At 47.0% G+C, this 12,830-nt stretch overlaps 1 protein-coding gene across 1 annotated transcript; it reads left to right on the plus strand.

Moving 5' to 3' along the window:
• The first annotated feature begins 408 nt into the window (after positions 1 to 408).
• Positions 409 to 8,470, plus strand: MESD (mesoderm development LRP chaperone). Its single transcript, XM_006208803.4, has 3 exons — positions 409 to 680; positions 5,246 to 5,478; positions 6,988 to 8,470. The coding sequence occupies exons 1-3, from the start codon at positions 474 to 476 to the stop codon at positions 7,244 to 7,246; spliced, it is 699 nt and encodes a 232-aa protein (XP_006208865.1). The 5' UTR covers positions 409 to 473; the 3' UTR covers positions 7,247 to 8,470.
• The last annotated feature ends 4,360 nt before the right edge of the window (positions 8,471 to 12,830 follow it).

Consider the following 12,830-nt stretch of genomic DNA (forward strand, 5'->3'; position numbering starts at 1 on the left):
AACTTCCAGCGCCGATTCAATTCACAGGCGAAAAAGTGAGGCCTCGTGAGGCGCTGTTTGAGGATTCCTAGAGGCCCTGGGTGAACTTTGGGACCCGGCCTACGCGTTAGAGAGGAAAAGGTCGGCCTCTGGCGGAAAATGAACGGGAGTACTCGGTCCGACCCAGCCGGCCAGGGAAAAAAGGATCTCAGCAGGACCAAACCGAGGCACCCGCGGGACGGGGCGGAGCCAAGATGGCGGAGGGGCGTGGCTTCCGGAGGTGAGGGATGGAGGAAACGAGACGGGGCGGGGCCTGGCAGGCTACCGCGGGCTGGTGGGCGGAGCCACGGGGCGGGGCGGGGCCGGAGGCGTTACGGGGCGGGGTCCCACGTACGCGAAGGCAGGGGGCGGGCTCAGGAAAGTGGCGGCCTGGGGCGGGGCCGGCGGCTCGCGCAGGTCCGGTCTCCGCGGCGGCGCGGCGCTGCGCGGCAAAGATGGCGGCCTCCGGCTGGGCGCGCGTAGCTGTGGTCGTTCTCTGTGTATCTGATCTGCTGCTGCTCCTGCTGCTGCCGCCTCGGGTCTTCGCCGCCGACGGCCCGGCCGAGACGCCCAGCGAAGCTACCCCACCTCCCCGGAAGAAGAAGAAGGATATTCGCGACTACAATGATGCGGACATGGCTCGTCTTCTGGAACAGTGGGAGGTCCGCGGCGCGCGCACACTCTGCCGGCTCTTCTCTGTCCCGGGCCCCGCTCCCAGTGACCTCTTACCCCCTCCGTCTTGGGACCCTTTAGACCTCCGTCTCGGTATCTGCCGACCCCATAACCTCTTCTCTGCTCATGTCATGAGTCCTTACTGGCTCACTCCGGCCGCCGCTGACCCCCTTGCGCCCTGCCGACCCCCGTCTCAGGTCATTCGTCCCAGTGTCCTCTTCCACCATCCCTCGGGCCTCTCCAGTCATGGCCTCCCACTGTTCCGTCCTGTTTGCCTTCAGTGCCCTGGTCTCCACGGGGCAGTGAGCTGTCCCTGGAAATGTGGAGGGAGGCCTTTTCTACTCCACTCCAGGAGATGGGTGAGGGGTATGGTGAGGATTATCTTTCAAGAGGGCCGTTTCAGCTTTCATTGTTCACCCGTGTTCTCTCCGAATTCTGAGTTCCCATTTTGGTATGTGTCCCTGCTGAGAGTTGTGTAATTTTGTGAGTGGCGTTACTCTGGGGGGATGGGGGCGGAGGCTGGTAGCAAAGACCAGTAAGTGGCTCGCTCTCACGGAACTCACATTTTTCGTTTAAAGGAGCAATGACTTTGAGTCATTTTTCTGATATGAGTTTGAGTGAGAGTCTGTTTTCTTGTTTGTTACTTGAATGCACAGGAGTGTGTAATAAGCTTTTTAGGTAAAGTTCACTAACCGAAAATGTTGCTACCTCTTTCCCTTCCAAAGGTAGTTGTGTTGGCCTGGTTAATTTGCCCAGCTGGTGGAGCAGAGACAGAAACTTGGGTTCTGCTCACTGTATAACCTTGAGCCAGTCATGTCTCCACTCTAGGCCTCGGGTTTCTTATCTACAGAATGAGATTTTACTGGATGATTTCTTCCAACACTGATGTTTTATTATTTTGTGGTTATCTCCATATGTGTATGTATTGGATAGAGGCTTTCAGACATGAGTTTAAAATGCCATCTGATGCACTTGACTAGAAGAAAGCAGTTGACCTGCAGCTGATGGAAAGATTGGGGTAGGTCTGGGTGTGTGCACACCACCAAGGAAGAAGGAACTGACTTTCCATCTCCCTTGCAATCTCCCAGGCTCTTTTTGGGCTCTAACAAATGAAGTTTTTGACCCACCAAGGTGTGAGTAGCATCTCATGCAGAAATCTTAGCCTGGAAGTACTCAGACCCTGAGCTAGACAAAAAGACCTGCAGAGGTGACTGAGTGTTCCAACCATCAGGAATAGTAGATAATAATAAAAATAATCCTTAATACACACTAGAAATGGCTGAGTGCTATGGAAAGAAAGTGCAGTGGGAATCCCAAAGGGTTTCAGGAAGGAAGTGGCATTTCAGATGGGCAGGCAGTGTGGGAGGAGGGCATTACTAACTGGGCAGCATGAGCTGAGGTGGATGGGACACGTGGGAACTGGCCAAAGCGGTGTCAGTATAAATAGCCCAGGCTCTGGAGTTGGACTTCCTGGGTTCAGACCACTTCAGCTTGGAAATTGGAGCCGGTGAAGAACCCCTCTGTACGTTAGTTTCCTCACCTGCAAAATAGAGTTGTTAGGACCGACCTCAGAGTTGTTGCAAGGATTAACTGAGAAAACTTGGAAAGGACCTACAGTAGTGCAGCTCTGATTATTAGCTATGCTAATATAAATTGGGTTGTCTAGAACAGACTTTCTGAAGCAACATAATCAGAGAGAAAGATGGAAAGGTTGGTGAGAACCAGGTCCTGCTCAGCCTTGGATCCAGTGGGGTTTGGATGTTATTTAGAAGGAAAAATGCTGCCTTGATGAGTTTGAAAAGTTGTGTTACTCAAATATTACAGCACTGGAATATGGGTATTTAATCAGCCATGACTTCATCTCAAACCATGTGTTCAGTCATTTGGTTGCCCTTCTGTGTGCAGACATAAGTTTTTACCGCTGAAAGCATTGCATCTATAGAATTTTTTGCTGTTCTTTTTTTCATTTGATACATATTAAGCATTTCCCCGGGTTACTGCATAGTCTGTAATATTTTTAAAAGGCTTCAGAATATGCCTTGGAATGGTTGTTTCAGCTATTGAATGTTTTGAATAGTGGAATATCATGATGAGGGCTAAATTTGAGAAAAATTAATTGGTCAGCAAAATGTAGGGTGGATGGGCAGGGAAAAACTCTGAAAGCAGAGACAATAATTATTGGGTGTTCATTAGTTCATGCGGCTACTCTAAGCACTTAATCTCATTTAATCCCTTTACCACATTAATGAAGGAGGTACTTATCTCTGTTTTCTAGATGAGACCTTGAGGCACAGAGAGGTTAAGTAACTTGCCCAAAGTCACACAGCAAATTAGCTTAATTTCAGATTTGGTCACTTGACTTTAAAGCCTTTTCCTTTAACCGTTTTACTTCACTACCTTACACATTGGTGAACACATATGCATATGAAAGGTAATTAGGAGGACCTGGGTTAAGTGAGAAGCTGCAAGAATGGAATAGAAGGGAGAAAGAAATGTGAGAGATTTTGATGTTCTTGGCAGGATTTGGTAGTTGATTGACTGTATGACCAGGAGGATGACCGGATAATGTAGTGGAAGGACAGAGGTTTTGCACTCAGCTTTACTCCTTGGAAACAGTGCGATCCTCATTTTCCTCATCCTTCAAGCTGGATAACATCCCACTTGGCAGAGTTCCTTGTGGACTCGTATTTGCAGATCCTGTGAATGTGAGCACCCTTCCCCAGGAACAGGGATTTTTCTGTGGGAGAGCAGATCCATCTCCGTGGGAGCTTTTCTGGGAGGAAGCGGTACCTCCTCCCTGGGTGGCAATCCCTGAATTTACCCCCAACTCCTCTGCTAGTGTCAAAATCAGAGCTGCAGTGAGAGGCCTGCGTCAGGTGTGTGGAGTGGGGCCAGAAGGGGACAGATCCTTCCACTGTGTTAGGACTGGTGCGGAAGAACCAAAGGTGATTCTTCGCCTGACGTTACTGTCACCAGGTGCCACGGAGGGCCAGGTGGGAGGGATTCAGAGCCAGACTGTGGGTTTATACTTCAGGCATGTGACATTGAGTAAGTTACCTGTCTTCTCTGAGTCTCATCCACATCATGTATTCAGTGGGGCCTCGCAGGGTTGTCCTGAGGTGGGAGATCATAAATGAGAGGTGCCTGGGGCAGCATAGCTACTCAGATGGTAGCTAGTCAAGGACCATGGGAGGAAGGAAAGGATTTACAGAAAAGAGGAGTTCAGCTTTGCAGCTGTTAAATTTGACAGACAGCAATGGGGAAGTTGGTGAAGCCAGTCAGAAATGCAGGACTGGCCTGGAGGCAGGACCACGCCTGGGTGTGGGGCTTGCCTGACCTGATTACAGAACTCCAGCCAGGCCTGGGGGTAAGGGTTGATTGCTCTCAGCTTAGAAAAATGAGATAAGATTACCCTGGGAAGCCAAGGAACTAAGAGTAGAACTGGACTGTTAACTACACCCAGGGTACTGGCTTTTTTCTTCTCTATCTTGAAGGATTCTTTACCTTTGCTATCTGCACTAGACTTCTGATCACTTAATTATGTTTTCATTAAAAAGAAATGCTGTGTGTGACCTATGCAGTTAATTTCATGACCATTAGTAAAAATCGGTTTGAAAAATAAGAATATTTTAGGTTATTGAATCACCTAGAAGTCTGGAAGTATTAAGGAGACCATAACAGATGTTACGGAGAAATAGAATAAAGACAAACAGCCTGTGAATTTGACCACCAGGAACTCCTGTGTATTTTGTGAGGGTGGTTTCCCTAGTTGATTTCCAGGGGGCCAAGTGGTAATAGCCAACCTGTACTGAATGTGCTTCAGAATCTCTAGCTCACACCACTGAAAACCAAGCCTGCTAACTAGAATTGAGTATTTGTTTACCGTTCTTATTTTTCAGGTGAAATTGATGTACATGAAATGCAGGTTTTGAGTATGCAGTGCCATGAGTTTTGACAAATTGATACATCGGTGTTATCCACACCCCTGTCAAAATATATTTCCCTCACACCAGAAAGTACCCTTGTGTCCCTTCTCAGTCAAGCCCACCTCATAACCCCCTCCTAGACGCAGCCACTGTTCTGATTTCTCTTCTCCTACATTCATTTTGCCTATTCCTGAACTTTAAATAAGTGAATTGTGTAGCATATCTGATTTTTGTTCCTGGCTCTGTCTCTCAATATAATATTTTTGAGATTTGTGGCACGTATCAGTATTTGTTTTTCTTCATTGCTGTGCAGTATTAGTTGTATGACCAAACCAGAACGTGGCCGTTCTTAGAATCTACCATATTGGGTAGATTCTTTGAGAGCAAAAAAGCCACAGAAACCCATCACACAGGGGTTCTCTGTGATTGCTGGCCTGGAGTGATGGGCGCTGCCTGGAACTTAGACTTTGCTTGAGAGTCAGCTAGAGGAGCAAGTCTGGGTTTTCTTCTTTTGTGTTGTTAACTTAGGTCACAGACCTGCACCTGACGTCACGTGCAGGTGTTCTTGCCTCTGCCGGTTCAGAAGCACACTTCTGACGATGTCTGATGCTTTTCCCCCATCCTGATAGAAAGATGACGACATAGAAGAGGGAGACCTCCCCGAGCACAAGAGGCCCTCCGCTCCTATCGACTTCTCGCAGATAGACCCGGGCAAGCCTGAGAGCATACTGAAAATGACGAAGAAGGGCAAGACCCTCATGATGTTTGTCACTGTGTCGGGAAGCCCCACCGAGAAGGAGACGGAGGAAATCACGAGCCTCTGGCAGGGCAGCCTTTTCAACGCCAACTACGACGTCCAGAGGTAAAGCCCCAGCCACCTTGCTGGGAAAACTGGGCTCTGTGGGGATGTTTTCTGAGCCTGTGTGTCAGGGGCTCCCTTCCGGCAGCGCTTGTACGTAGGGCCATGGACCTTCACTGTTTAGTCTCTATTTTACATTTATTTATTTATCTAACTTTTTTTTCTTTTTTTTTTTTATTATTTGGGGGTGGGGGTGGTAATTAGGTTTATTTATTTTTTTAACAGAGGTACTGGGGATTGAACCCAGGACCTCGTGCATGCTAAGCACACGCTCAACCGCTGAGCTATACCCTCCCCTCTTTTTCTTTAGAGAAAGAATTCATTATCGAACAAAGCCAGTAAGTTCGTTGTTTATTTGTTTGCTTTTTAATATCTCAGTTCATCCTAAAGTTATTTCTCTTTGTATCTTTAACTTTCATTTTACCTGAGTGAAGCCTTGCGTAGTTCAGCCTCCGGTGGGGCACATTAGTCGGCTGGACAGCGCGCTTGTTTCCTTTAGGAGTTTCTGCCCATAGGAGAGTGCTTCTGTGTGTAGCTGTGTTCACACATACGCTTGGACCAGACTGCTAATTTAGGGGACGGGGTCCAGTTCTCTAAGCTCAGTATAATCCTGAGATGCAATTTTAAGTAATTTCCTTTTTCTCCTTCAATAACAGTTCTGAAATTTAGGGTTTTCAAATGTCTTAGTTTGGGAAATGTGAAAGTAATAAAAAGGAGTGCTTAGAAAGTGTCTAGGATGGCAGATCGCTTTGTTAGCATAAATTGACACTTAGGGGAACAAATAAATGTTGCGGTGATGACTGGCCCAGGGCTACCACTGATCTCGGGGCTGGTGGCGGCATGACACAGTGAAGGGCGGAGGTGTGGGTGAGCCCCCCAGGAATGGAAGGATCGTGCCCACTGGCCACCCTCGTGGTCCATCCACCCAAACCGCATTCCGTGCCTCTTTGGTCTCTTCCTTGAGACCTGTTGAGCGTGGACATTCTTGGGCTGCTTGCTGTTGACCTCCAGGGTAAGATTTCTGTCCAGCAGCCAAGCGTCCTCCTGAGTCCTTCGTGGGCCTCTTATGGCCCCATATAAACTGGTGTTTCAGCCTTTATCAACAGAAGCCTTTTGTCCGGTGAGACCTTGGCTGGGCACTTCAGAAGGTAACGCAAACCCAGGTTGCAGCCGCCCCCCTGCTTCCGCAGCAGCAGCCCCTGAGCCAGGTCTGCAGCATCCTATGACCCTCTTCCTAACACTGTCCCTTCCATCGGCTGCCACCTATGCCACACGGACAAAATCCACCGTCTGTTCCGTTTTGATCTGAGCTGAGGTGTTAAATAGTTCAGCCAGCCAGTATTTTCAAACAGTGAATGTCAAAAGCACTAAGCCTTGGCAGATAGCATTTTTGTTCTGTGTTCATGTAGCATTTGAAAGGGGTTCTTTTTCTTGGTTAAGTGCCCCCAGACCGCTCTGACCCGCTCGCGCTTGACGACCACGCGCTGACTGTGATCCCATCTCTCCGCCAAGGTTCATCGTGGGGTCAGACCGCGCTATCTTCATGCTTCGTGATGGGAGCTACGCCTGGGAGATCAAGGACTTTTTGGTCAGTCAAGACAGGTGCGCTGATGTAACTCTGGAGGGACAGGTGTATCCTGGCAAAGGAGGAGGAAGCAAAGAGAAAAATAAAACCAAGCAAGAGAAGGGCAAAAAGAAGAAGGAGGGAGAGCCAAAGTCCCGGGCTTCGAAGGAAGACAACCGAGCTGGGAGTAAAAGAGAAGAGCTGTGAGGGGCTGCGCTGCTCTGCGGGGGAGCACGCGCCGGGTTGGGGGCGGGCGTGGGGAACCGCACAAGGATGGAATTCCAGTTTCTTCTAGAAAAGTTCTGCCACGTGACCAGTTTGCGGCCAGTATAAGAATTACGGTGTCAAAGTCTTGCAGTAAGAAGGCAGAGGTTTTGTAATTAACACGGGGCGCTGACACATTGACGTTTACTAGAGGAAGCTGATCGGGTTGCTTTTTCCCATTTAAATGTTGGGGGGGCTGCCGACCGGACTGTGGCACCGCTCCCCTCACCGCACCTGCTCCGGCCTGGCAGCCCGCTGTGTCCATGCGTTCCATGTTCCCTTAACCGAAAGGATACCAGGTTCTAAACTTTAAAACTCTTGACTTAATTGAATCGGGCTCTTTGTGCCGTGGACATCACTACCATGACTGTGAGCCTTAAAACATGCCGTGGGAGCACCGGCATCTCGGTACACAATCAGGATGTGTAAAGCGCAGATCTATGCAGAAGATGTAGAGCGCGGAGAATAACGTAACTTGGAAATCCTGATAATTCACTTTGCGTTTCTTGGACTTGAATTCCTCTCATCGGTTACAGAGAACTCTTGGTATCTGTTAGGTTTTATGGGGTCTGTCAGTTCAGGGGGGTCTGTCAGAACAGAACTTCATTTAGGAAAGAGTCATGCTGGTGTTGAGAGCTGTGTGTGCCGTTTAACGTGATCATTTTAAAGTGTATAAATCTGGCATCAGTAGAGTCCTTTGCAGAGTGTAGCAGAAGACTTGATAACCTCATTCATTTCCAAACTTTTTTTTTTTATAAAGTGCCTAAATTTGTGGTGTTTTTCGTATGGTACTAGCGTGATGTACTGCCTGTCTAATTTTGCTGTTCTGTGTCAGAGCCCACTGTGAGGAAGAGCTGCAGAATTTATACACAGGTGTCATTTTTAAGAACTAAAATGATTTGTTAAAAAAAAAACTTCCATTGTGATTTTAACAAATTAAAAATAGCGCATGTTACACGGTTAGGAAACATCACTGAAGAATGGGGCCAGGCGGAACGTCTCGCCTCCCCACTGCCACTGCCTTGTCCTGGTGGGAGCTACTGTTCATTTGTTTAAAAAAAATACACTTACTGGTTTATAGTGATGCATATTTGTTTTGGCCTCATGGCACCTTTTTCTCCCTTTTTCTTTTAAAGAGAAAATACAATATGAGTACTTTTTTTGGTATTTTAATTTCTTTTTTAAATTTTTTTTTAACTGTAGTATTGTCAGTTTACAATGTTGTGTATTTCCCCTTATTTTGGTAACTACTCAGATTACTCTCAGATGATCCACACCCTCTCTGTACTCAGTTCTGCGCTGTCGGTGGGGTGTCTGCCCCGCAAGCCCCACGCTCGGGGGACGAAGGGCGTTAGTCCGGTCAGCTAATCCCAGGGTGAGTTTGCAGGAGCCACCTCGGAAAGAGATTTTTTTTGTTTCTCATACAGTTTGAGCCCAGGGAAGTGAGGCTGGAGGTGCTGCCCCCTCCTCCCCTGTCCAGAGCAGAGCTGTCTGAGGATGGGGCCAGCGCTGCAGCGGGGAGAAGCGGGGAGAGAGCGGGTCCCGATTCATCTAAGCCCCTGCATCCAGCCGTGTCTGAAACGAGCCCTGTCCCTAGGTGCTCTCAGTTTTCGCCTAGACAGGTGGTCACCGTGGTGGCCTAGTGTGGGGCAGCTGTCCTGATGGCTGCTGCTTTTCATTCAACAGAAGGGAGCACACCCTTCACACTGCCCAAGACCTTGTGTTTCCACTTAGCTGCCTTCCAGTGTCAGAATGTGCACGTGTGTCACGGCTTCCTGTGCAGCGTGCGGCTGCTTCAGCCCGTGTTGACCAGCTGCCTGTTATGTGCTGGCACCACAAGGTGCCAGGGGCAGGGTAGATGTACCCCTGCTGTCATGAAACAGTGGTTTGGTGGGGAAACACAAACACTAATCATACACAGAAATCAGAAAATGGCAACTGCTAGAAACCGGAAAGAAGTACTCAGTGCCAAAAAGTGCAGCAATCTTGGGATAGTCAGAAAGGACCTAGACAGAGGAAACAGTGCATGCAAAGGCCCTGTGGTTTGAAGTAACAGGAAGGACAACGAGAAGGCCAATGAAGAGGCTGGGGCACAGCATAGGAGCAGGCTGGAGTGGTGAGGTACACAGATTAGGGGTAGGGGGTCCCTAAAGCTCATGCAAGTTGTGGGACCTCTTGAACAGTACACCTTTAGGAATAAAAATTATGAAAATGGAGATTTATTTAGAAGATTCCTAGGCAGGAAGGGCTCATTCACTTGGAAAGTCCAACTCTTTAAGCCAGCTGTTAAATGATGGAAGTGCTTCGTTAGGAGCTAAAGCACTTTTGTCCCGACTCTTGTCACCCTGGCCATCCCGGCCCCTCCCTCCCGGGAACCTGCCAGGACTGAGGGTGACAGCTGAAACGATAGCTTCCGTGCGAGGTGCACAGGGCCTTGCAGAGATCTGGGAGGCCCTGAAGGATTTTGAGCTGTGGTGGAGTGGATGCCAGGGGCAGTCCGATCTGCACTGGCTGCACTGGAGAGCTGATTGGAGGGGGAGCTAGTGGGTGTGAGGGGTGTTTGAGTAGGTTCAGGCCTTGGTTGAAGGTGGCGCAGATTAGCAGGGTGGGGGTGAAGTGTGACCCACAGTTCACTTGCAGATCCCTGCTGATGGACACTGAGGTTTCAGGATTTCACTACTATACAACACTGCAATGGACATTTTAACAAATATTACCAAATATTTTGGTAAACTTGTGTTTGTTTCTGAAGGGCAGATTCCTAGCAGTGGAATTACTGGAACAAACAAACCGTTCTGGTGTGTGTTGCCGCATGACTCTCCCGAGTGCTTACCTTTGCTAGCAGGAGATCTCAAATCCTTGTCCGCACAGACCTTTACGCTTGCCAGTTTAATAGACTTAAAAACCACATTTTAACTGGCTACCCTGAGGCCACCATACTCATGAGGCCACGTACAGGAGTGCCATGCAGAGAGAGGTGCCAGGCAGCCTCACCTGTTCCAGTCCCAGCTGCCAGTCTTCCCAGCCCAGACACACATACGGGAAGGGGTGAGCCTTCCAGTGCTTCCAGCCCCAGCCCTTAAGCTGTCCCAGGGATGCCGGAAGCAGAGAGAGGTTGTCCAGGAAAGCCACGCCCAACCTCCAGATTCATAAACAAGAGAAATGTCATATTTAAGGGAGGTAAGGGGGGGAATATATACATATACACATAAACATACACATATAAATACACATGCACATATAGAAATTTATTTTTACTTCTTCATGTTGTTTTCATGTCTTTTGATCAAATACATTTACATGAATTTTTTGACTATCAGCTGCAGGGCATGAGGACTTAATAATTAGACATCTTTCCACTTCCCTTTCTCCTCCTGCCCTCTGGTGTTTGATGGTTGGACTGTGGTTTTTAGTACTTCTTGTGGTTTCCTTTATAATGTTAAACTTCTTTTTCTTTTTTTGGAACTTTTTTCTTTTCTTTATTTATTTCTTTGAACTATAGTCTGTTTTCAAAGTTGTATCAATTTCTGGTGTACAGCCTAATGTTTCAGTCATACATACATTCATTTTCTGTTCTTTTTCATTATAGGTATTGAATATAGTTTCCTGTGCTATACAGAAGAAACTTGTTGTTTATCTATTTTATATATAGTAGTTAGTATTTACAAGTCTCAAACTCCCAATTTATCCCTTCTCACCTTCTTTCCCCTCTTGTAACCATAAGTTTGTTTTCTATGTCTGTGAGTCTGTTTCCATTTTGTAAATAAGTTCTTCTGTGTCTTTTTTTTTCTTCTTTAGATTCTACATATGAGTGATACGGTATTTTCATTTTCTTTTTCTGGCTTACTGCGTATAGAATGATAGTCCATCCATGTTGCTGCAAATGGCATTATTTTATTCCTTTTCATGGCTGAATAGTATTCCATTGTATAAATATACTATATCTTCTTTATCCAGTCATCTATTGATGGACATTTAGGTTGTTTCTTCTTTTTCTTTTTTAATTAGGCCAACTTAGTATGTATTCACCCCTAGTCAAGGTGGGGGAGTTCTCGAACTTCCTCCTGTCCCCTGATGCGTGTTTCATAGTGTTATTTTTACCCTGACAAGTTGTGTATAAAACATCCACTGTTTCGTTAGAGTGGTCTGAGGCCAACTTTTTCTTTCCCCTTAAAAGTGACAGCTTTTTCTATCAGGTCTTGGGGATCCTTGCTCATTCATAGCCATTTAGTAATTTTGCTGGGAAATCGTAGTGTTGATTTTTCAAAATATTTTTTTTTATTCTCCTAGAACATGGTGTGTCATTCCCAATTGCAGATGTAGAGGTTCCCCCCCCCCCCCCGTCATTTTGGGGAAATGTATCTTCTATTATTAACTTATTTTCAGTTTTGTGTTGGTGTTTGGGCACCAATTTTTTTCTTAGCTCTGAAATAAGTTTTTTTTTAAATCTCTTTCTGTTTTTAATCTCATTGAACTGTTTTTATTAGAATTCAAGTTTTTACTAAATTCTGTGAACTCAAAAAGTTCAGGTAGAGACTCTCCACCCTGCATTCTATTTTTTCCCAGAATAGAAAGTGTATCTGTATTTGTATATGTATTCTTTTGCGGTGGGGGTTTTCTAATTGCAAAATGTTTGGAGAGATGCCACTTTTTTGCTTCTTCCCCTGTTGCTCATGCTTCACAGACACAGCTTTTCCTAGACCTTAGCCTCGAGCATCCATCGTAGGTGAATTCTGACTCCCTTCCCTCCGTATCCAAGTGGTGTTTGTTTTCCTGGAGCTGCAGTTCAAGGGCTGAGTGTTGCTTTTTCTCAGCTTTTCTACAACTGAACAGGAAAGGAAGTGGGCTCAGTCCGTGTGTGACCTTGCTTGCCAGGTAGTCTGTGCCCTCCTGTGGTTTTCACCAAGTGTCCTAGACCCTGATCGGGGGGAGGGAGGTAGCCGCTGTTCCTAAAAAGTGTCTGGACAAGTCTTCCGTGAGTTCCTCAGGTTAGCAGTGGAGCTTGGGCCTCTGGCTCCCCTCAGGGAGGGTCAGGCGGCAGTGTTCTTTTCCTCACCCACCTCTAACGAGCATCTTCCTCTTGCCCCAGCAGAAGGAGGAAAGGCCACGCCAAAAGCTGCTTCGGGCCAGGGAGGACCTGGGCAGAGGGCATGGGCCGCTTGCACCAGACATATGACATAAGGGGGAGTCACAGAACTCAGTGAAGATAAATCATATTTTAATGCTGTGTTTAAAAAATCAGGCTAATGTTAACAAAACAAAACAAAACCCTGATGAACAAAAGATGAAAACACTAAAGACAGGACAAGACAGAGGAAGGGTTCGGCTGAGACAGTGAGGCCATGCTGTCATGTGTTGGGGGGGAATCTGGGATCTTAAGCCAGCGGTCTTTCCTTAGTATTTCTTTGTGTTTGAAGAGTTCATATTCCCTGACTTCCCAGGTTTCTGTTTTCAGAGCAAGAAGTGAAATCCTTCTGTGTGTTAAAGTAAGACTGCAGAAATGTTACAAGATCTCCCTATAAAAAAA

This window comes from Vicugna pacos, chromosome 27 (genome assembly GCF_048564905.1).
Source record: "Vicugna pacos chromosome 27, VicPac4, whole genome shotgun sequence".
NCBI classification, from domain to species: domain Eukaryota; kingdom Metazoa; phylum Chordata; class Mammalia; order Artiodactyla; family Camelidae; genus Vicugna; species Vicugna pacos.